This window comes from Prinia subflava, chromosome 5, assembly GCF_021018805.1.
Source record: "Prinia subflava isolate CZ2003 ecotype Zambia chromosome 5, Cam_Psub_1.2, whole genome shotgun sequence".
In the NCBI taxonomy this organism is placed as follows: Eukaryota; Metazoa; Chordata; class Aves; order Passeriformes; family Cisticolidae; genus Prinia; species Prinia subflava.
Genome location: NC_086251.1, coordinates 7,970,340 through 7,991,444, shown reverse-complemented (window position 1 = coordinate 7,991,444; position 21,105 = coordinate 7,970,340). Strand labels below are relative to the sequence as shown.

General features: G+C 38.6%; 1 protein-coding gene across 1 annotated transcript in view; it reads left to right on the top strand.

Annotated features, from left to right (window-relative positions):
- The window catches only part of SPON1 (spondin 1), a 173,620-nt gene that overhangs the window by 137,928 nt on the left and 14,587 nt on the right, over positions 1-21,105 (top strand). Inside the window, exon 7 of the mRNA XM_063397928.1 lies at positions 5,986-6,050. Coding sequence (XP_063253998.1) covers positions 5,986-6,050 — 65 coding nt within the window. The remainder of the gene's footprint in view (positions 1-5,985; positions 6,051-21,105) is intronic.

Here is a 21,105-nt window from a genome sequence, read left to right as displayed (position 1 = left end):
CACAAGGTTGTTAATGCAAAGTGAGGCTGTGCCTTTGGGATATAAACTTAGATTAACAACGGACACACTTCTGTTTGCATCCCATCCTAGTAAGTGTTTTTTAAAAGTCAGGAGTTATAGTTCCTGTGATACCTTTGGAAAGCTTATTTTAAAACATGCAATGTCAGCTGACATCTGTGCAGTCCCCACTCTGAAATGGTGACGTTTCAACACATATTTCCATGTTTTCTGGGAAATATGGACAGTGCCCACATTTGGGGGAAATCCTCAGCCTGATTATCTGACTGATTATATTTCTTTGTAAAAGTGAATGCACAATTGCTAAGGATCCAATTCAGGAAAGTTTTCCTGCACAGCACAGCAGTTTAGCTGAGACTGTCTGAGGTGCTGGGTTGTTTGCTCTCCTGAAGCAGGGATGTTCTCAGGAAGAACAGTTCAGAAATTAATTTAAATGCTCAGCTTTCCTTCTGTTTTTTATTCAGTTTCACCCCAGCAGGATTTCTTTATCTATCTCAAGCCCGAAATTGTGTTGTTAGTAATTGACTGGTTATTATTAAAAGCTGGAAATTCCCCTAGACCTTCATAACTGATGAACCAAAAAACTCAGATTTTGTGTTCCCTGAAATGACACTACCTATTTTTGAAAGAAAATAAACAAGACTTTTTAATTTAAAAAATGGCTGTTTGTACAAGGAGGTACTGAATTTGTAAGTCCTATGATCAAAAAATGAATTCCATTCAGGCATGTTTATGTATCTTATGTGTGGTTTTCTCAGCTGCCACCAAATTGCTATCATAAACACAGAGAAGTCAAAATAAAACGGGCAAACACAATCCTGGTATAATTCCACTGGCTGAAATGTATTTTTGCAGTTGCTTATGATAATTCCAAACCTGTGCTACTGGCTTTAAGTATAATCTGCTTGAATCTAAGTCAGTCATAGATTTAAACAGAATTTAGTTGTCATCAAATGATAAAAATAAGTCTTTGTCTTTAATTATGGGTGTTTTTCTCTCTCAAATGAAGCAATTTGTGACTAAAAGCTTAACCTTTTCAAAAATGCTCTTTTTGAAGAAAAAAAACAGTGGTTGTAGATACTCTTCTAGAAACATCTCTGCATGTTGAACTGCATCTCAGCACTGCTTTTATCACAGAAATATTTTGTTATCACACAAAAGACACCTACCTCCTTTTTCTTTTGAAGTTTTACAACTTTCAGAAATGAGGCTACGTCACTGCCCCTTTTCATTCAAATACATTTGCAAAACTGAGGTAGGAAAGTTTTCTACAGATTTTATCAACGGGAGAAAACATGTTATACTTTGAGTAATATGCCATGGAAGTCCATAATTTGTTGAGCATTAATTAACCAGGTATTTTGCAGTAGATAATACTTTAAAGGCAAGATAGGGTTTTTATTCTTCTTTGTGATTTCTGTGTGTCTGCACACAGTGGAGGTGGAATAAGGACAATTTATATCAATCAGAAGACCGATCAGATTTTAAGAGCATTCAACAATCCCTCCAAAGCACTACATCATTCTAATTTTTATAGCATTTGGTTCCCCACAGAACTGTGCAATACACTTTTTCATGCTCACTTTATCTCTTTCTCTTTTAATAACAAATTATTTTTGAGGGGAAGCATGACCCTGCAGGGGAAGATGCTATCTTAGAACTCAGATATGTAGGTTTGTTTCCAGAGGACATTCAATTCATCATCCTGGAGCTGAAGATAATGTTGCTTTTTCTGCTTTTTGGGAGTCTTGTGAAAATGAATCCACTGTGGACAGAAAGGCATTCAGATAGTGCGAGGAGTGTTGTGGAAGGAATTAAATGTTCTCTGTTCTAAAACAATGGAGTGAATGCCAAGCAGCAGCAGTATCAAATGAGTGAAATTGAGCTCTGGCCCAAACCAGGTGTTTTTCATTCCCACAGTTCATTGGCTCTGGCTCTGATTTTGATGTCAGATAACACATTAATTTGTTTGGCTGAACTGGATCATATCAGCATTGCAGAGTGCTAAGTGAACTGCACAGTGATGGTTTGTAATGCTGTTTGGCAGACCTAAAATAAAAATAGTAATAAAACTTATAAAAATAGCTTGGAAATAGGATGGAATGGATGCTAATCATGTTGGTTACCAAAAAGTAGCAGGAGCACATGGAATAACTTACAGGGTTTTCTAGATCCCACTAATCTCTCTTTCATTCCAGAGGTATTCAGATCATACTTAAAACTTTTGCTGAAGGCTTTCATTACTTTTTAAATAGGTTTTACCCTTCAAAGGTGTTGTTTTAAGTCCCCTTGGTTGAGAAAGACTTCAAATCAGGTTCTATCTTTAATGCTGCCTTTCTGAGCAATGTCCCACTTTCTGTTCTTGAAGTGAGGAAATGCTTTCAGTCTTTTGTAGGTGCACAGTAAAAGGTTTTAACTTAGCAGTGGTTTTATGCCACAGGGTTCTGTGTGCTGCCATTTAATTACTTTATTCTGCATGAGAATTCATTTATACATTGCAGGAACAAATGGATGTAAAGCAAAGGATTAATTTTTGCCAACTTCAGAGTAACAGTAAGGCTGTCAGTATCTGAATGGCATTATCAGCCTTTTAAAATCATGCCATTAGGACTTTTTGGAGAACAGCACTTTCATGGGGAACAGCTCTTGAGTCAAACACTCAGCCCCAGCTTGAACAGCAGTATTGAAAGTGGATGTGGAGAAAAGGAGAGTTGTTTGCAGGTTTTTTGCATGTTGTAATTTAGGCCACAATCCAAATTAAATTGAAGTCAATCTTGAAACCACTTTGGCTCCACTGGGCTTTTTGAGCAACTTTTAAGCATGAGAAGAAGGAGCCTTTCTGTTTCAAATGGAAGCAGGAGTCCTATAATTGTATGTATAACTGAAATTGCAGAAGCAGCTTTAGGAGAAAGACCAAGTTTTGTCAGTGATTATGTCTCCATACTGGAGGGATTTTCATCAGCTCCAAACAGGAGTGCTGGTGCCCTTCCCTTTAACTTCTGACAGTGTAACATTTTGACACTCCATCATTTTGCAAACAACCTCATTTTCTTTGCCAAACTGTAAGAATTTCATTACTTTGAATAATTTCTTCCAGGATAAATACAAAATTGATGACAACTTGCAACATACCACAATGAAAAAACCCAGTTTTCTTTTCCATATTTTGGTGGAAATTTGAGAATGTATTTACTTAAATTACTTTAACTAAAGCAAAACTTTGGGGATATGAAGAGATGAGTAAAATGGGTACAAATCTAGGACAGCAAGCACTAAGAAAAGGTTAATAAAATTATGTTTTTATAGTATTAAAAAATGGGGTGTTTTTTGCTTCTGCTGTAAAGTTCATGCAGTTGGTTTATTCCAGGCAGTTGGTTTACATCAGCTGGTTATTTATTACTAATTTGTGGGTTTCTCTTCAGGCATTTCATATCCTCTCAGCTTCTCCCATCTGCCAATAATTACAGCTGAAGAGATTGGCCAGCAAATCCAAGCACAGCATCTTTTCCATAGATTGCCCTCCATCCATGGAGTTCTCAAGCCTGTGAATTCCTGAACATCAGCTTCCCTGACCTGTTTAAATTGATCATGTTTATCCTCGAAAATGTGGAGGTCAGCTGGAGGGTCTGGAGGCAGAGGAAGGTCTCTGCTTTCTGGAGGAGCTCCCCAGCCTGGGGATCCCTGCAGGAGGCTGAGGAGATGCAGGGCAGTGGCCTCACGTGGGGCAGGTGGGGCTGGCACCCCCCATCCTGGCAGCCAGGCCCCACTGGAAACACTGGGAATGTGCAGAGACACCTGCATAAATTAAAGCATCAGTCTGGAACAGCAACAACTCAAGTTGGGTCTTTAGCCTACGTAATTGGCAAGGAGCTCTAGGTATGAAAAATGTGCACTTTTACTCCAGGCTCAACAGAACACCAGATTCTGCAATTTTATTTATCCATTTATTTATTTATTTATTTATTTATTTATTTATTTATTTATTTTCCCTGAACTTTTGATTCAGGAGGTGTCCCTGAAATCAGTGCTTGCATCTGAATTTCCACCTCCCGTAAGATTTCAATGATGTCTGGGTGCACCACACCCTGCTCCTTATTTCCTCCCTTCTGCCCTTCCTGCTGAGTTGTTAGCCACTGCTCATCTACTCTTGGTGTTGGTTTTTAATTCGAATAGCATGTGCTGAAATCCTTTCAGACGTGTCTGATTTTGATGCTGGTGACATAATTACTGCCTGCTATTAGCTAACAGTGTATTACTTTAATAAACGTAGCTATCTATGCTCATGACAGACTTTCACTGGGATGTAAAATGCCCAGTTAATAATTCTGAGTGCAAATCTCTTCTCAAGGCAAGTAAATGAAGATATGCTTGGCTGGAAAGTTTTAGGATATTGAATCAAAGAAAATTAAAAATTAAGGAAAATTCCTTTGTCAGAGAAAGGCAATGTCCATTAACTTCAAACCTTTAACTTCATTCCTGTGATCAGTTTCTTTTTGAACCACCTGAGTTCAAAACTCTTTTCTACTTTTGAGAGCATGGAGGTGAGAAGAAGGCTGCCCTAGGTGAACCTGGATGTGGTGAATCTCTCCTGCATGGACCAGGCAGGCTGGGAGGGAGTGTTGGGCTGGTGCTGCTCACCCAGGGTGTGCCTGCCCCAGAGGATCTGCCTGCTGGCACGGCCCTGCTGCCTGCTGTTTGATTGCTCCCTGCCATCACAAAATCCTCTTTTTTCTACCTGTATCAGCAGTGGGGGAGCTGGGTAAAATATCTTTATGCTCACTTGCCTTTGTAGAGTTGGATTTTCAACTGTCTTAGCTCAGGACACTTCATGCATTATAGGATTTTTTTTCCAGGTATCTGTATATAAATACAGATTTCCAAATAATAGATTTTCCAAGACAGATTTTCCACTAGAAGTGATTTCCAAAAAGTGGCTTTTCCATCCACTCAGGCTAAGGGAGAGGTCATGTCACATTTTTATTCCTGAGGCTGAAAGCTTCATATGTCAGCAGAGAGGGCCCATCAGCTCTTGATGCTCTTACTTTGGCAAAAAAAAGAGACTCAGAAAATATTAAGAGTGGTAGAAACAACCAGAGAAACCTGTTTTCTTTGCACTGGGGTGTGCATGGACTAGGGCTAGTCTGGGGTGTCAGAACTATTGCTGTCAAGCAAGAAATGGCACTGTTATCACCAACCTGAAAGGTCAGCTCTGCTGGAAGTGCCAATTACTGGTAATATATGGAGTGGGCTTCTTGGTGTAATTGGGAAATATTTTTAAAAGCCAGTAGAAATGACTGGAGTGAATTGTGAGCTTTGTGTCCCTCCAGGTGACTTACTGGTGTGGGTTCCTGAGGGAGGTGGGGACAATGCTTCTGAAGAAGTGTGATGGATGTCTTCTGGGCATGGGAGCCTTGTTAATGATCTCCTGCCTTTGTCCCAAGTCTGTCGTAGCGATATAAAGTTTGAAAGTGCTGATGCAAGGATTACAGCAGACTTTAGGGAATGATCTTTGCACAGTGCTTTGTGGGCTTCCACAGATGGCTGCTGAATTCCACCCCGTGATTTTCACATGTATGAATGGAGAGCAAAGAGAACGTGCTGCCAGTGCAGTGCACCCACCATGGAGTTTTTCCATCCTTCCACACATCCTTCCATATGTAAGGAAAATAAATATCACATCCTACACGCTCACAGGGCGTGCTAGCTTGCCCAGAGCAGCAGCCTCTAGTTTAATATCTGTAGATCTGTCATGTCATTAAGAGCAATTTTTCTGTCCTTGCTTTGTATCAAGCTGGTGAATCCCTGGTGGAAGCTTTCCCTCAGCTCATGATGCCAGATCACCGTGGTCTGCAAACTGCTGGTGGTGTTTAAAGCTCATGGTCACAGTTTGATCTCATGCCTTGCACTTTTTTCTGCTGTAAAACACATTGCTCTCATTGTAAAAATGTCCTTTGTCTCTTTTCACAGAGTGATGAGGTTCTCACAGTCATCAAGGCCAAGGCACAGTGGCCAGCCTGGCAACCTCTGAATGTGTAAGTAAGTAGGGAATTGTCTGTCTCAAGAGCTTTGTGTTGGGTAAAGAAACAACCTAAAAAACTGTTGATGGATGAGTTTGATGAGTTTTTCAACTTTTTTTTTTTTTTTTTTTTGGTGATGTGTGTGTTTGTTTGGTTTCTTGTTCTGTTTTGTTGGTTCCCCCCCCCGCACCTCACCCACATCTGCTTCTCTCTTTCTTCCCTCTTTAGCATCTCTTCATTTTTCATGTTGGTTGGCTAACTTTGCAGAAGGACTATCCCATGGAGTTTGTGCCTCCCACACATAAACAGTGATGTTTGATGTTTATCCAATGCTTCCTCAGATATGTTATACTGTTCTGCATGCAGTAGCAGCATTTTTTGGCATCCTGTCTCACACTCTGTGCAATGCACTGTCACAGCAAACCCTCATCCACCAACAAAAAACTCTCAAAGGACTAAATCTTCAAAATGCCAATCTGAAACACTCTGTGATGGCCTCCAGATCCTGGTGGTGCTATAACATGGCCGTGGCTGTTTCACCAAGTGAGGCAGGAATTTGTTTCCTAGGATCCTGACTCTGGGCTCTCTAGGCTCAGCAGAAAAGAGAAAACTCCTCTTTCAGGAGGCTCTTGAATTTCCTGGTGGATCTTCAGGGGAGGTGTCAGAGCAGGAGTGGTGGGTCCTGGATAACTCATCTACACTTGGCCCAAAGTTCATACTCATTATCCAAGCCCAAATGAGTGAGACCTGCAGGAAGTGACTAAAGATGAGGACACAGTAAAAGGGATCTGAGCTGACAGTAAATGAAGTCCTTGGACAAGCAGGGCAAATAGTTTACTGAAAGACTGTACAGAAAAATAGTCCTGTTTCCTATTTCCTGGAAGCAGCTAGTGAAACACTGTATCTGACTCACCTGTATTTCAGAAAGTATGTGGAAACTTAAAGGTTAGTTAAATAAAACCAACAAACCTGCAAAAGAGATCAGTTTTCAGAAAACATCCCCTACCCTAAAAGGAGCTTAGAAACTCTTAAGCAGCTTAAGACTTAAGCTATTCACTTTATCCCTTTGCCCTCTGGAAAAAAAAAGAAAAAAAGAAATAAAAAAGAGGTTAGGAGGTGAACTCAGCTTAAACAGTGAAAGGATTTCTGATAGCTGATCCCTCTTTAATCTAGAAAAACCACACCCAACAAACAAATGAAAAAAGAAAGCTAAAAACCAAAGTATCAAAGTATGAAATCCCTCCTAGCATGGAAGCTGAGGAAATTCACGATAAGGAAATGGTTTGGGAAGAGATTTTACCACTGTGACTAGCCTTGAGAGCAGCTTACCTGGGCACAAGGTGCATTTTCCATCCCTGGAATATATTTTAACCCTGAGACAGGGTTGTAGGCTCTGCACAGGAACTGCAGGTTTTTGGCCCCTGTGATGCAAGAGGTCACAGTAATGGGCATTCCTTATTTATGGTCTTATTCTGGAAGTTCCCAGAATTTGGATTTGGTCACGTTTGCCATGTAGCAGCTGTTGACAGCACTTTTTTCCTTGCTGCCTTCTTTCCATTCACTCCAAATTAAGAGTGGAAAATGCAAATTTTTATTCTTCATTATTCTTTTAAATGGAAAATTTTTCATTGTTCTGCTCTGATGAGTTCTCAATCTGAAAACAAGCCATTTATTTTTTCCATCTTCAGTCCTAAAGCAACACCTACATCTGATGTTTCTGTTTCCAAAGTGAACAATACCACCAGGAACTGGCTGTGTGGCTGCTTGGGAGGCTTTGGCATAGATCATACATAGGTTTGTATTTTGTTCACAGAAAGATGGAGAGGATATCTCCTGCTCCAAAGTCTCAATACATCATCTTGAATATATTACACCACAAAAATTAATGCTAATTAATTTCCTCCATCATAATTCCTGATTTTATACAGGCCCAAGAAAATTCAGAAAAATCTGAGTGTGAACACCTTCAGATGTTTTTTTAAGGCATATTCTTTCACAAACACACCTGTGAATGTTTTTGCAACATCCTCCAGTTGTTTTTGCAGTCAATCCTTGCCTTTTCTCTGTGGCAGTTCTCACCTTTCAGTAACATCAAAAAGAATAACTCTTGTATTTTTTGCTTTCAAATGCTCTGCAGGGGTTCCCCTAACCCTTCACTTTACAGGGAGTGTTTGATTTTTGGCATTTTAAACAGTATTTTTTTATCATATTTTGACATGGTGTCCTGCTTTTTGATTCCACTTAAAAATAGGATCTAAGCTTAATAAGAAGACAAAATTTTCAATATCCTTTAACTGTGGTTAGTTTTGCATTTTCTATAGTGGATTGTCGTTCTTGGAATTTAGATTAAAGCTGCACAAGTATTGGGTCATGACTCCTCAGGATAAACATTTTTGCTATTATTATATGCAGCACAACCATCTCACTAATCAAGAATCAACTAAAAGTCATGAATATTTTATTTTTTGTATAATCCTTGGTTATGTATGTAATGGATAATAGGGTGTGATAGTAGTGCCAAAGTGGCATTACAATGTGCCACGATAAGCACAGCATAAAAACCCTCCTGAATGTGCTTCACAGCAACTATAAAATGCATCATAATATTTCTTTTACGGAGGTGTTTAGTGTCCAAAGTTGGAAAATTCAGCCTGCCCTCACTTCAAAGTTTACCTCAGGATTCCATGTCATCTCCCAGCGTGATATAAGGTGGAAACAACATCCTGCCAAAATGTCTGGTTTTGTAGATCCTGTCTGCAATGTGCCTGCAATTTTGTCACTGTTCTCCATTTTTATTTTTCTTCCTATCACTCATCTTCACCATCCTTAATTCAGTTTCTTAGTTCAGGGCACCAGAGTGCAGCAAACTCTGCTGAGGTTTTCCATTTAGGAGACAGCTCTGGGTGATTTTTGTGAACCAGTCCTGTGGTTGCCTAACTGAAAGAGCATCACTGGTGGCATGGGAAGGATGAGTGCCAGACCGAGTCATAAAACATTTTGCTGTTGCTTCTATTTGAATCACGAAGCCACATGTCTGAAATTCTGACTTTAAAGGGCTCGCAGGGAGTGCATTCTTCCTTGAGCACACTGGTATCAGTCTCCAGCACGCTGTCAAATCAAAGCAGTTTTTCTTATCTTTCTTGTATAAACAAGTGCACAGCCCGTTGCTGCCTTCCCCACAGCCATGTTTCAGGCAGAGTCAAATCTTATTTTCATCCCCAGCTGCAAATCGTTGGCCTTTGGCAGAATGGGGGATAAAATACATCAAAACCTGAGAGTACCACTGCTATCCAAATCTGCATATCTGGCACCTGTAACATAAACAAGCCATGACAGAAAAACTGGGGATAAAGAAGGCAAGAATTTTAAAGTTAATATGCATCTAATTCACCAGGAGTGAGTATATTTTTAAATTTTCCTTGGAATTCCCTTTCTCAAAATATATAACTTTTTTTTCCCCTCTTTCTTTTGTTTTATTCCTTTTGTTTCAAATCTGGACGTCACTATTGAGACACAAAAGGAGAAGCATTTGAATTGTAATTCTTGCATCTAATCACTTTTTTAATATTCCCTGTAAGCCAGGGAAGCACGTAGCCCTGTGCAACAGTGTGGAATCTGAAATTCCATGTACAGACTTCCACTGATAAATACAAACACGAATCCCAGAGAGGATGGAAATTATTCTCCAGTATATGAATTTGAAGTTTAATAGGTCAACCTACAGAAAACATATTTCAATGCAAAAATTCAAGGTAAATAAAAGGATAAAAGGTATTTTATCTTGGTAAACAGCATGGTGAGAGTACCTGACATATAAAGAGGTTAGATTTTATGTAGTGTACACAAGAATTTTCTTACTTCTCTCTCACTTTGTTTTCCTTTCTTTGATGTAAAACCTCTTTTTCTTTCCAACCTTTTTGTTGCTTAGTCCATTCTTAGTTACAACCAATGTACTTTGAAGTGAAAGGCATTTTTCTTTGCTATCATTCTGAACCGTCTGAAGTTTAGAAAACTGTCCTTTCCTTTCTTTTTGTCCCTCCTGTTTCCATTTCACCTCTCAGTGCTGTTTGTGTGAGTAGTCATGGTCCTGTGGTTTCCCAGTGCCTGGGGGCTGTGCCCAGACCTGACTCTTTCCCTCACCCATTTAAGCAGCTCTTTTCCATTTATTTGGAGATTACCTGAGAATGCTCACTGGAGTGTAAAAGCTTAGCAGGAAAGGAGGCCTAGTCCTTTATAATTCCCATGGATGGAATTTATAAGTTAGGAGGTTACCTCATCACCCCTAAAATGATCCCATCCTCATCTTCCCAAGTTTTGCATACCTGTGATCTCTTTTCTCTGACTACAAAGATGTTAGGGCTGTTTTCCCTGGCTTGCGGGGAGGATCTCAGGAAATGGGACAGCATATTCCTGAGTATGGGTTTTTAGTGTTGTTATAGGTAATGTGACTTAAACTGTGCCAGAAATCAAAGATCAATCTATAGAAAGTTGATGGGAAAAAAAGGAAAAACTGTTCTGATCCAAAATAAGTTTGAGTTGAGAGATCGTACAAGCTAGAGGGAAAAGTGCTGACATACTCGGGTGCATTTTCCTTCTTTATTTTTGGATAAAAGCTCTTTCAGTATTCCAGAATTCCTCTGTCACCATTTGACAAAAAATGTTTGGTGTAAGTTTTGATCCTGCAGTGGATGTGCTCTGATCACTGAGTTTCCATTACAGCATTTGGCATTGGAAGCCAAGCCACAGATGCCTATATTTGGTCTTTCTGTGTTGCTTTGCTTCTCGCTTTACTTTTATTTTACGTACATTTTGAACTTTTGCTGGGTTTTTTTTCTTACTCCACTGCAGTAAATTACAGTGGTCCCGTGCCCATAAAACTTTTCTTCCTTAAAACAGCCTCACATTTAGATCACTGAATGATGTGATGTTGCTAGATGTTCTTAGATAGAGAATGTCCTTGGTCAGAATTGGAACTCTTCACTGTCTTCTGAAATGAAACAAAACAACTCCTTCTCCTCACCTTATTCTTCTTCATTGAACAGATCATTTATTGTGCTGTAAATACCAAATTCAATTCCTGAGGTGTTTACCTACTAAAAGAGCTATTAGTAACATTATCATTGCATAAAAATACAGCCAACAGCCCCAAATTCTGTTCCTGGAGAACAGAAATTTCTTGCTCTATTTCCTCTTTCTTTTTTCTTCTAAACTCCTTTACAGTACTTAAAACAGAATGCATGAATTAGGTAAATTTGAAAAGAAAACACTTAGATTTGTCTCCTTTTTTTGACTGTTATTTACTGAATTCAACTTAAAACCCACAAAGTTGCTGTTCAACCAAAGATGCACTTTTAAATTAAATTATGATTTCCTTACATCTAGTTGAAATTTATTTTCTATTACTTGCTTCATTTTGCTCCACTGAAAATAGGAGAAAATGACAACATTTGCATTAAATTCAAAATAAATGGAGTAGTTCTACAGAATAAAAGTTTGAAGTAGACATTTCTTTTTGTGGTGTCCTGTAAAACAAATATGTGATTTGAGGAAACTTTTTAAGATTTTCAGAAAATCTGATAGAATTAACTTTATTTTTCAGGATTTAGGTAATTGATCTGTATATCTGTCTGTCTGCAGAATCTGAGAATTAGCAGTTCATCTATGTGAATTATCTGTTTCTCTCTAAGCTGTATATATGGATTAAATATTCATATAAACCACAACTAAACCTAGTATTTTTCCTTTAATAAGACCTATATTAAAAAAAATATTTGTAGATTGAAATCAAAATCAGTACCTTGTTGTTCTACCTACATTTGGAGTGATTTGTTTTGGAGAGATTAATGTGGTCACCGTTGGAGGAAAAAGAAACAGATGCACTGAGTGGATTTGTGGCCTTGATCAGTGATTTTGCTGGAGAAAAAAAGATTTTTTTATCTCCCTGTTTAATTGTTTCCTCAGATTTTGGTAAAACCAAGCTGCTTATTCCCTTGTATGGTGTTTTAATTTTGAGACAGTCTACTGCATTTATTTATTATAAATGCCAAGGTTCAGATAATTAAGTAGTAAACGCCAGTTGCATTTTTTAAGGCATGTCAGATAGTGCTGATACATGCTGAAATGCACCTTAAATGACCTTCCCACAGAGCTGCTTTCACTTTCTGCAGGGAATGCAGCACTTTTTGTAGGGCCAGAAGGTGTTTGCTCAGAGCCTGTGGCGTTTCTCTAGGTGTTCAGGAACTCCACACATTCCAGAGAGGGTCCAATCCCTTGTGTCAGGAGGACATGAACCCACCCAGGGTTCATTTACTGCCTCAGTGTGGGCACACCAAACCCAAACAGAAATCCTCCCTCTGTTTTCCCCTGGAGCCAGATGTTTGCTGTGTCTCCTTTAGAATCCAAGCAGCAGGGCTGAGTGCTGGTCTTTACTAAAATTTGAGGAGAAATTCACGTCAATGCACCTTTCAGCTTTCATAACAGAGAGGCTTTAGATGAAAAATACTGAAACACCCAGAGCCCTGCAGACTGGAGACCTGGCCGTGTCTCTAAGTTAATTCTGGGAATTGGTCTTCCTGGAACATCTTCTTAAGGATTGATAGAACTATTCACAGGTACCACAACAAATTCCTCAGAGCTTGCAAACTAAAATTCTTTGGAAAATTCCAACCAGTTCCTATACATCTACTTAAAATATTTGAAATTGTGCCTTTATTTATTTTAAAGTACTATGAAGTCACAAAAGTTTAGTTTTGCATCAGGAGAGTAAATTCTGAGGTCAGTTGCTCATTTTCAGTTGATGTAACCCTTGTGCTGTCCCATTAATAGTGATGAAATTATTTCCTGTCTTGCCTTGCAATAAATAAATAAATAGGTGATATTGCTATCAGAATGTAATTTATAAAAATTTACAATAGAAATGAGTAAATTATTCAGTTGCTCAATTAATCAGGTCCTCGGAGTACCCAACTGAGATTAAAAATAACAACAAAAACCCACATTTGAGTTTGGGTTGGAATGGCATTTAGAAAGGCAAAATACAGATGAACTGTAATTACCCAGCTGTAATGGGCATTGTCTAAATTATATTTGTTGTTGTCTCCAAAGGGATAAGAAGGGCTCATATCATAGTCCTTTAATCATCCCTGCACTGGATGTCATTAATATTTGGTTACACAAATTGATTATAAACACTGTTCCACCTAATGATTTGAAAAATAAATCACATATGGATAATTTGTTTTTGTGTGACTAAGAGTCAACAGAGGGTTATATAAAAATAAGGAAGATTATTATTTATTGCTCCTTCTTATATTGCTTATAATGCTTGTTTTTCATGCTACTTGTCAGACATTTTCTCCTGGGTGAATACTGCATTAATCTGGTTTCCATGTCCTCTGTACTTTTAACATAGTAAAGCTTGTGCATTTTCTTGCCTTCCAAGTTTTTATATCCTTCCACAGCTGCATTTAACCCATTGAACACCTTAAGGTGTGCCTGTGGTTGAATTATCTTTAAGGGTTTTTTTTAATTAAAAAAAAAAAAGGAGTATTATCTCTTGTTGTAGAAGTAACAGCATCTCTCCCTGGAGTAAAGTGAACAGCACGAACAGCTCAAAGAGAATAACTGATTTAAAACTAAAATATAAATACAGACCTTAGGAAGAACCCAACTGTTGCCTGAAGCAAACCTTAACGAACTTTTAGGGATTCCTGGGGGCAAAACCATCTTATGTTGTTAATTGCAGCTAATAGGTTGCAGCAGCAAAAGGTCTCTGACCACAGTGGTGTGAACATTACTGGGCACCTGGTTGGGAAGCCAGGCAAAAACCCCAAACCAGCCATTGCCATTAGAGCAGCAGCATCCTGTGCCTTTACCTCCTGTGAGTTCACAGTGACATCGTTCCCATCAGCAGCAGCTGCAGCCAGGGGGGCAGAACTTCCAGCACAGAAATAATGACATTTGCACAAGCCCATCTCGTTGGTAACAAGCCAGCGTGAACAACAAAAAATAAAAGGAAATAAAACTGCTGGCAGCTAAGGCATGAAGAGTTGAAATGAGGAGTAGGCTGAAGAATTGTCTGAGCTGCAAATTCCTTCTCAGTGGATCGCCTTTGTAATGAGTGAAATGTAGTTATATTTGACACCTCATTGGATTTATGTTATCCTAAAAGAAAATACCTTTTTTTTTTTTTCCTGAAGAGTCTTGATGTGCTTTTCTCTTGGCAGATGAGTTGATTTAGATTTTGAGATGCTTAGAAGTATTTTTTAAATTCCCTAAGTGGCTCTCTGCAACTCCAGCTATGCTGTTACAAGAATAAAAGTTGTAATGCTGTATTGTATTTTCCCTTCAACGGGCACCCTGGGAATATTTAAAAAAGATTTTGTGTGAGGTATGTCTTGTCTAAACTTAAACCCCTGCATGCTAAGTATGCAGATTGAAATTTTCATGCCAAGCTGGAGGAAAATACAATGTTTTACTTGTGTTTAGAATGTTCTAATAGCTGTTTATTGATTGAGGTTTCGTGTTGCCATCCTTTGGAAGAATGACTTGACAATCAATGAGTTGAAAAACTCCTCAAAATACAACCAAGTTTAATGAATGCAGAGAAATCTCAGTGTTCCTGTGACTGCTTGGTGACATCTGGTAGCTCCTTATTCCTTCAGAGACTGACCTTATCTGAGATAAGCCATAAATGGATGAACACAAATTCTGCAGAGGCCACAGTGAAATCCAAAGAAATGCAGTGAGAACTAAATCAGAATGCAGAGCTCAGGCTGGTGCGGGAGACATTTTTGGATTGAAGCTTTCAGGAATAAAAAACAATTTCTAATAGTTAAAAGCAAGCTATTTTGGTGAAACTGCAGGAAGAATGCCACTAAATTGGCATTTGAACCTTTTGTCGCAGCTGGCAGAATTCCTTTTGCAAGATAGAATCAGGACCTGAATTTATATAATAACACATAAACAGATGTAAATGTGAAAACCCATTCTTTGTCACAATAATGATGTTTTCCTTACAAGTAAAAAAAAAAATCTTGAAGCCCTAAAACTAAAAAAAAAAAGAAAGTTAAATTCAAGCTGATTTCCTTAGAAACTAACTTCTTTAAAGTAAAAGCATTCTCAGGAAATACAACAAAAGGCATAAAGAAGCCATTTATCAGAGGAAAAAGACATTCCATATAAAAGAAAAAGAGAAGTACTTCAACTAAAGTAAAAATCTTGTTCAGATTTATGCACTCAATTTTTGGTGGAGATCTTTTTTCACAGCTGTGTGGCACAAATGCTTCCTCACTGGGTGTTATGCAGTGACAACGAAAATGCTTTGTCTTTTAAAAACTCGGGTTTCATAGGCAACTCCTCAGAAGGGAACAGGAGTGCAGTCTTTAAAAAGTAATATTTCTGCCTTTAGATTTTCAATAGATCTAGTTAGACATAAGCTTTGGAAGCAACAATTAATAGTCCCAGAACTTTCTAGCCACTCCCACAAAAAGGTCTGTCAAGAAAAAATGAAAATACGATGTTCTGGTAGCTCTGATCTTTCTAATGTAATCTTCTATGAACCTGGATTTACAGTTGGAGCATTGAAAGTCATACTAACTTCAGTTGTTTCATTATAGACACCCCAGGAATTTAATATAGTGGTGGCCTGAAGAGATTTCTGTTGCTTTCCCCTGGATCTGTTGTCCTGCAAACCTGCTGTTTTTATTCTTGCAAGGCAACAAATTGTTTCAATGGTGCCACTGCAGCCTGTGTTTTTACTTTTTATTTCTGTAAATCTCTGGAGGGTCTTTCCTCTCCCAGGAATCCTTATCTCTCTTGTCATCTCCCCCTGTCACACTGTGCTGTCTACCCAAAAATTGGGTGAGAGCCAATAGCTGTCAATCCTGCTGCAAATTAAGTTTCCTTCCCCAAAATGACAGTGTGGTACCAGGAAACATTTTCAAAGTTTGGAGGTTTTGTGTACAAAATGACACAGGAATGAGGAGGCCAGACAGAGTCTCTTGTTTCTATGGCAACACAATGATGTGTCTGGCTCAGCTATTTTCTCCTTTTATGATTTTATAGATAACTGGGATTCATCCAGTGAGGTTTAATATTGTCAAAAATAGAATTTAAACCCCCAGTCTAATCAGCAACAGTAATGCAGAAAGGACAATCCAATACAAAAAAACAAAATACGGGGGGAAAATCAGCTGTAACTTTTGCTAACATGAAGAAGGATACATAAATTTCTCTGGAGCTGTGAAACAGTTCTGAGTGCTCCAGCTCTGCATTTGGCTAATGGTTAAACTGTATTTTGTGTCAGAAAATTTCCTGTGCTACATCCTCCCTCCCTGCTGCATCTCTTTCCTTCACACCTTGGCGTCCTGTCCTACAGAGCCCAAAGCCTCAGGTGATCCCCTCCTATCTGGCCTTTGAAGGTTTAGTTGTGTCCCTGAACTCCTGACAGCTGCATGGAGGGTAGGTTTTTGTTGAATGAACAGATTCTCCATCAGCAAACCTAATTAAAGCACTTTTCTTAAAAGGCTTTGACTTCAAAATGGAAGCCTTCATGTAAGAAGCGTGCCTAAATAGAAAAATTTTTCTTTCATCTCAAAAAAAAAATTCTGTTTAGTGTTTTAGAGCTTCTTTTAATATAAATTCTATTTTTTTTGCCACAAAGTAGATGTATTTGTCACACCAAACCCAAAAATCTCAGAAGATACATCTCAGAGATAACTCATTTTTCAAAAATCCATCTAGAATAACAGGCATTTTTATTTGACACAGGGTGAGACTGGGCTCAAAGTGAATGTGTAGATTTAATAATGGTTTTAAGATAAAGTCTTTAATCATATGGATTTCCATTTTATTGATACTTCAGGAACTTAACAGCAATGACTGAACCCAGCAAAACACGCTGCCCTCACAACCTGGTTGCTCTATTTTAATGTCTCTACAGAGCTCCATTTAAATGAGAAAATAACTCAATCTCTTGGGTTTTTTTCCCAGACATCAGGACAAAACACTGCTGAGTTGTGTTTTAACAGCTCAAGGCAACAAATTTCTGCCTCTCTTGGCATCCATTCCCCTGCTATTGTGAATGTCACCCCGTTACCTGAATCCATGTCAACTGAGTGCCATTTAGAGTTATATACATTTAATGGGTATATTGACTAGAAATAAAAATCCAAAAACTACATCACACTTATAAGAAAGAATTGTCTTAAGTATAATGGGTATTACTGAGACCTAGGGAAACTTTATTGTCTGGCAGATGGTCTTGACACCCACGTTGAGAAATTCATAATCCAATCTCAAGGAAAAAAAGTTCTAGGTAAGAACATATGTGTTTGTTGGAAAAGTAAAAAAAAAATTGTATCGATCCTTTTTTGTCAGAGCAAGCACATATGGCAGCTCCATCTTCTGTCACTGTTTGCTTTCTACTTAAAATTCAAATGTCACTAGGAGAGGAAAAAAGTTGAGTATTAAAACATAGAAAAGAATTAACTAAGAACAATCCCTGCAAGAGGTTTATCCTCACTGTTCATGGAAATTAATGGCCATCCAGTTAAACCAAACTTCCTCATCCCATTCTGCAAACATCTCATCCCTTGCTTGCTTTTTTTTTTTTCCTCTACATGTTCCTCCCATTGGTAGTTACAGTTTTATGATTATTTCTCAACCATCTGCTGTCTTTCCTTCAGCCAAAATAATTTCCCTTTATAATACGGTGAGTAATCACGTCAGCATCATTTCCATGCCATTACACGTGTGCTCACTAATCCTGCCTCTTTATTCTTGTGTAAGTACTCACTGAGTAGCTGGGATGATTTGCCATTTCAATTTCTAGTGAGCACAAAATTTGCAAAATCTCAACCTGCTAATTGTTACCCTTTTGCGTTTTGTTATTAATGAAATGATAATTAAACGTTTGCCCCAATTCCCATCTCCAGACACCAAAAGGCACGTGGAGGTTGGATGGAGAGGGATGCTGAATGAACTGAGATGGGCATTGCATTAATTAAGGTGTTGGGCATCTTCAGAGGTTACACTGGGACTGGGGAAATGCAAAATGCAATTCCCATCTCAGGATATTTGCAAATTAGGTGGTTTTGAGAAATAAGACAGTATTACTTTAAATTCTTTAAAGGATTTTGAAGGAGTATCCACATTTTAGGTATTCCAATCAATAGCCTCATGGTGTCTTTCATTAAAGGGATATATTTGCTGTAACCCAGCCCTCAGAATAAGTTAAACTGGTAGCAAACCAGAGCTCATTGCTGAGCAGATCATAAATAGATGTGTGCTGTTTCTCTGATATTGTTGATGAGGAGGAGAGGGTCAGACCTCAGGCTGTGGTGGTTCTCACCCAGGCTGAAGAGCTGCTCTGCCACTGCTGCTCCTCAGGCCAGGCAGGGTTTGCAGCCAGGTGAAAAAGGAGACAGATACAAAGCAACCGTGCTCCAGCAACACCCCGTGGGATTTCCTTTGCAAATACAGCTGTAATTACTCCAGGCAGACAATTTGTAGCCCCAAGGCCCCTGTGGAACAAAGAGAAATTTCCTGAATCTGTCCAGTGACTCCTGAAGCATGGCTTGATTGTAAATGCACAGTAAACAATCCAAGAAGGGGCACAGAGCCCTTCTAAGCAGGAGTAAATATTGCCAGCACCATAACCACACCTTGTTTGTGACAAACTGCAAGGGGCACACAAAAAATCCACAGTTTCAGAAGCTGCAGTCCTAGCTTGAGCTACCTGAGGGGTTTTTGCAGCATAGAAAACCTGCTCACATTTTTTAATCACAGCATTATGGTGTGCTTATCAGTGAATGAAGGTATAAATCAAATAGCTGATGTGTTAGTGAATAAATATATCATTATTAGCTACAGTAGCAAGCCAGGTATGCTTAGAGGACAATATGAAAGTGCCTGAAACATGCAGAAAGTCTTTTGTAATGCTTTCTAAAAACACGCAGATTAATGATATTTTAGAGCAGCATTTTAGAGCAGCAGTGCTGATGAGTGATTTAAGTGCCAGTGGTAATGATATAATCCCCTGCTTCAATATGTAACACCATACCCCCCCTTTTAACTGGTTATAGCAACATTCTCATTTTAAAGTGACACACAGCAAGGTAAGAGGCTATTATCTAGGGGTTTCATAGTCCAAATGCTAAATGTTTAAGAAGTTTTCTGTCTTTCTTCATTCTTTGCTTATGAAATAAAATAGCCAAACTCCTACTGTCACCTCCCTCTGTTTTGGTGCTCAGGGAAACCAACAGCTTGACATTAACGTGCTTTTCAACTTTTTATATGGACGTCAATCAAATTTCATTGATTCAGTGCTCATGTTATTGTAGCTTTCCTTCCCCTGGCCCTTTTGGGACATACACATGTTTAAATTACTCATTAGCTGAAGTGCTTACCTGCCTGTATGTAATCAGAACTAAAGGATCTCCCCCTCCTTCTGTGCAACCTGAGATTCTGGGTTTATTTATTATTTATTTATTCTGGGTTCAGGTGTTGATCCCTGTGCATAAAACTTTGTTGTCCATGCAGTGATAGTAATTTCTAACAGCTCATAAATTATTTCCTCAGTAATACGTCATCTAAATATGCCATCAAATTTTGTTTTGTTAGTTGCAGAGTTGTAAGAGTACTTTCCATTCAATTTTAGATCTTAATTCTCTTCTTCTCTTTTCTTTGAAGCTACTTCACTTTTCAGGATGTTCTGACTTTAAAGTGCATTCAGTAAAAGAGATGCTGTGTAAGTGCTGCTGGTGGGAAGTTCCAGGGCGTGAGGTGTATTTCCATGCTCACACTGCTATTTATACCAACAGCAAAAGGTTCTAAAGATGAGTAAATAGGAATGTTCACCCTGGAAATTGTAGACATGATGCAGTTCAAGTGCAGTTCAAGGATACTGCTTTTGCTTACTAGAGGCAGAATGGAAAGTTCATCTATTGTTTCTGAAAATATTCAGTTTTTGTGGTCATGTAATCAGCTAAATTCTTAATTAAAAAACAAAAAAGAAAAAAGAGAGAGAGAAAGAAAAGAGTGTTTTCCCATCACCAGGACCACTGAGATGAGAGCAGTGGCAATGTTGTCCACAGTGCTTTCAACTGTCTGCCTCTGACAGGCATCAGACTTAGAAGAGTTTCTGTGTTTCCAGTTTTCCCTTCCTATTTTAAAAGGCTGCTGCATCGTCCTGGGCACAAGTGAGATCAGATGCTGGTACATTCAAATAAATCTAGGATCCAGATCCTAAGAATGGGGTTAGGGTGGTTATACCCTAACACAGCTCTGTGAAAAAATCTGGAGAGGTATAAGCTATTTCCAGCAACCTTATTCTCCATATAGTTATTCAGTCCATGGAATATATCAGATTTTTTCCCCCTGAATAAAATCTATAATACTGCCTGAATTAGAATTTAATTTCAAAATGGGGTAAAACCTCAACCCCAAAAATGGGCTATCACTTTTTTTACTTTGCTAATCAAATATTAAACCAAAAGTAACCATAAAGTTTTATTCTGCCAAGTATTATTTTTTGCTATTTCTATTCAGCAGTTCTACACAACCACCTTACCTTTCTCATGGAGCTCAGCAGAGCACAACGACAATATTGATTCAACACTCAAAAATGTGTCTTGCAGCAAGCTGAGTTTTCTGTTGGTTTGCCAAAGACTTCCTTAACCCCCACCCCCAGCAGTGATAGCAACTAGGTTGTCACTTAGGGAGAAAACCTGTGAAGCAAAATCATGTTTGTGCTCTTTCAGCCTTAAAAGGGAAAAAAAAAAAAAAAAGAAACCAATAAAAACCTACAGCCTAAGACACCACAAAACACAAACACACAAAAAAATGGAGAGGAAAAAAATGACCATTTTCCTACAGTGCTGAGTATATGGCACCCCTAGAGCTGGAGATCCTTATCCTGCTAACAAAAATAAAATTGGACAGAAATAAAGAAAATGGAAAACGTTAGGATTTGGGACGCTGCCTGGTACTTGCCTCACTCTGTGCTGTGTGACAGGAATTGCCAGCAGGCTGCTCAGGCTCACAGTGCAAAAGGATTCTCTGCTTCAGC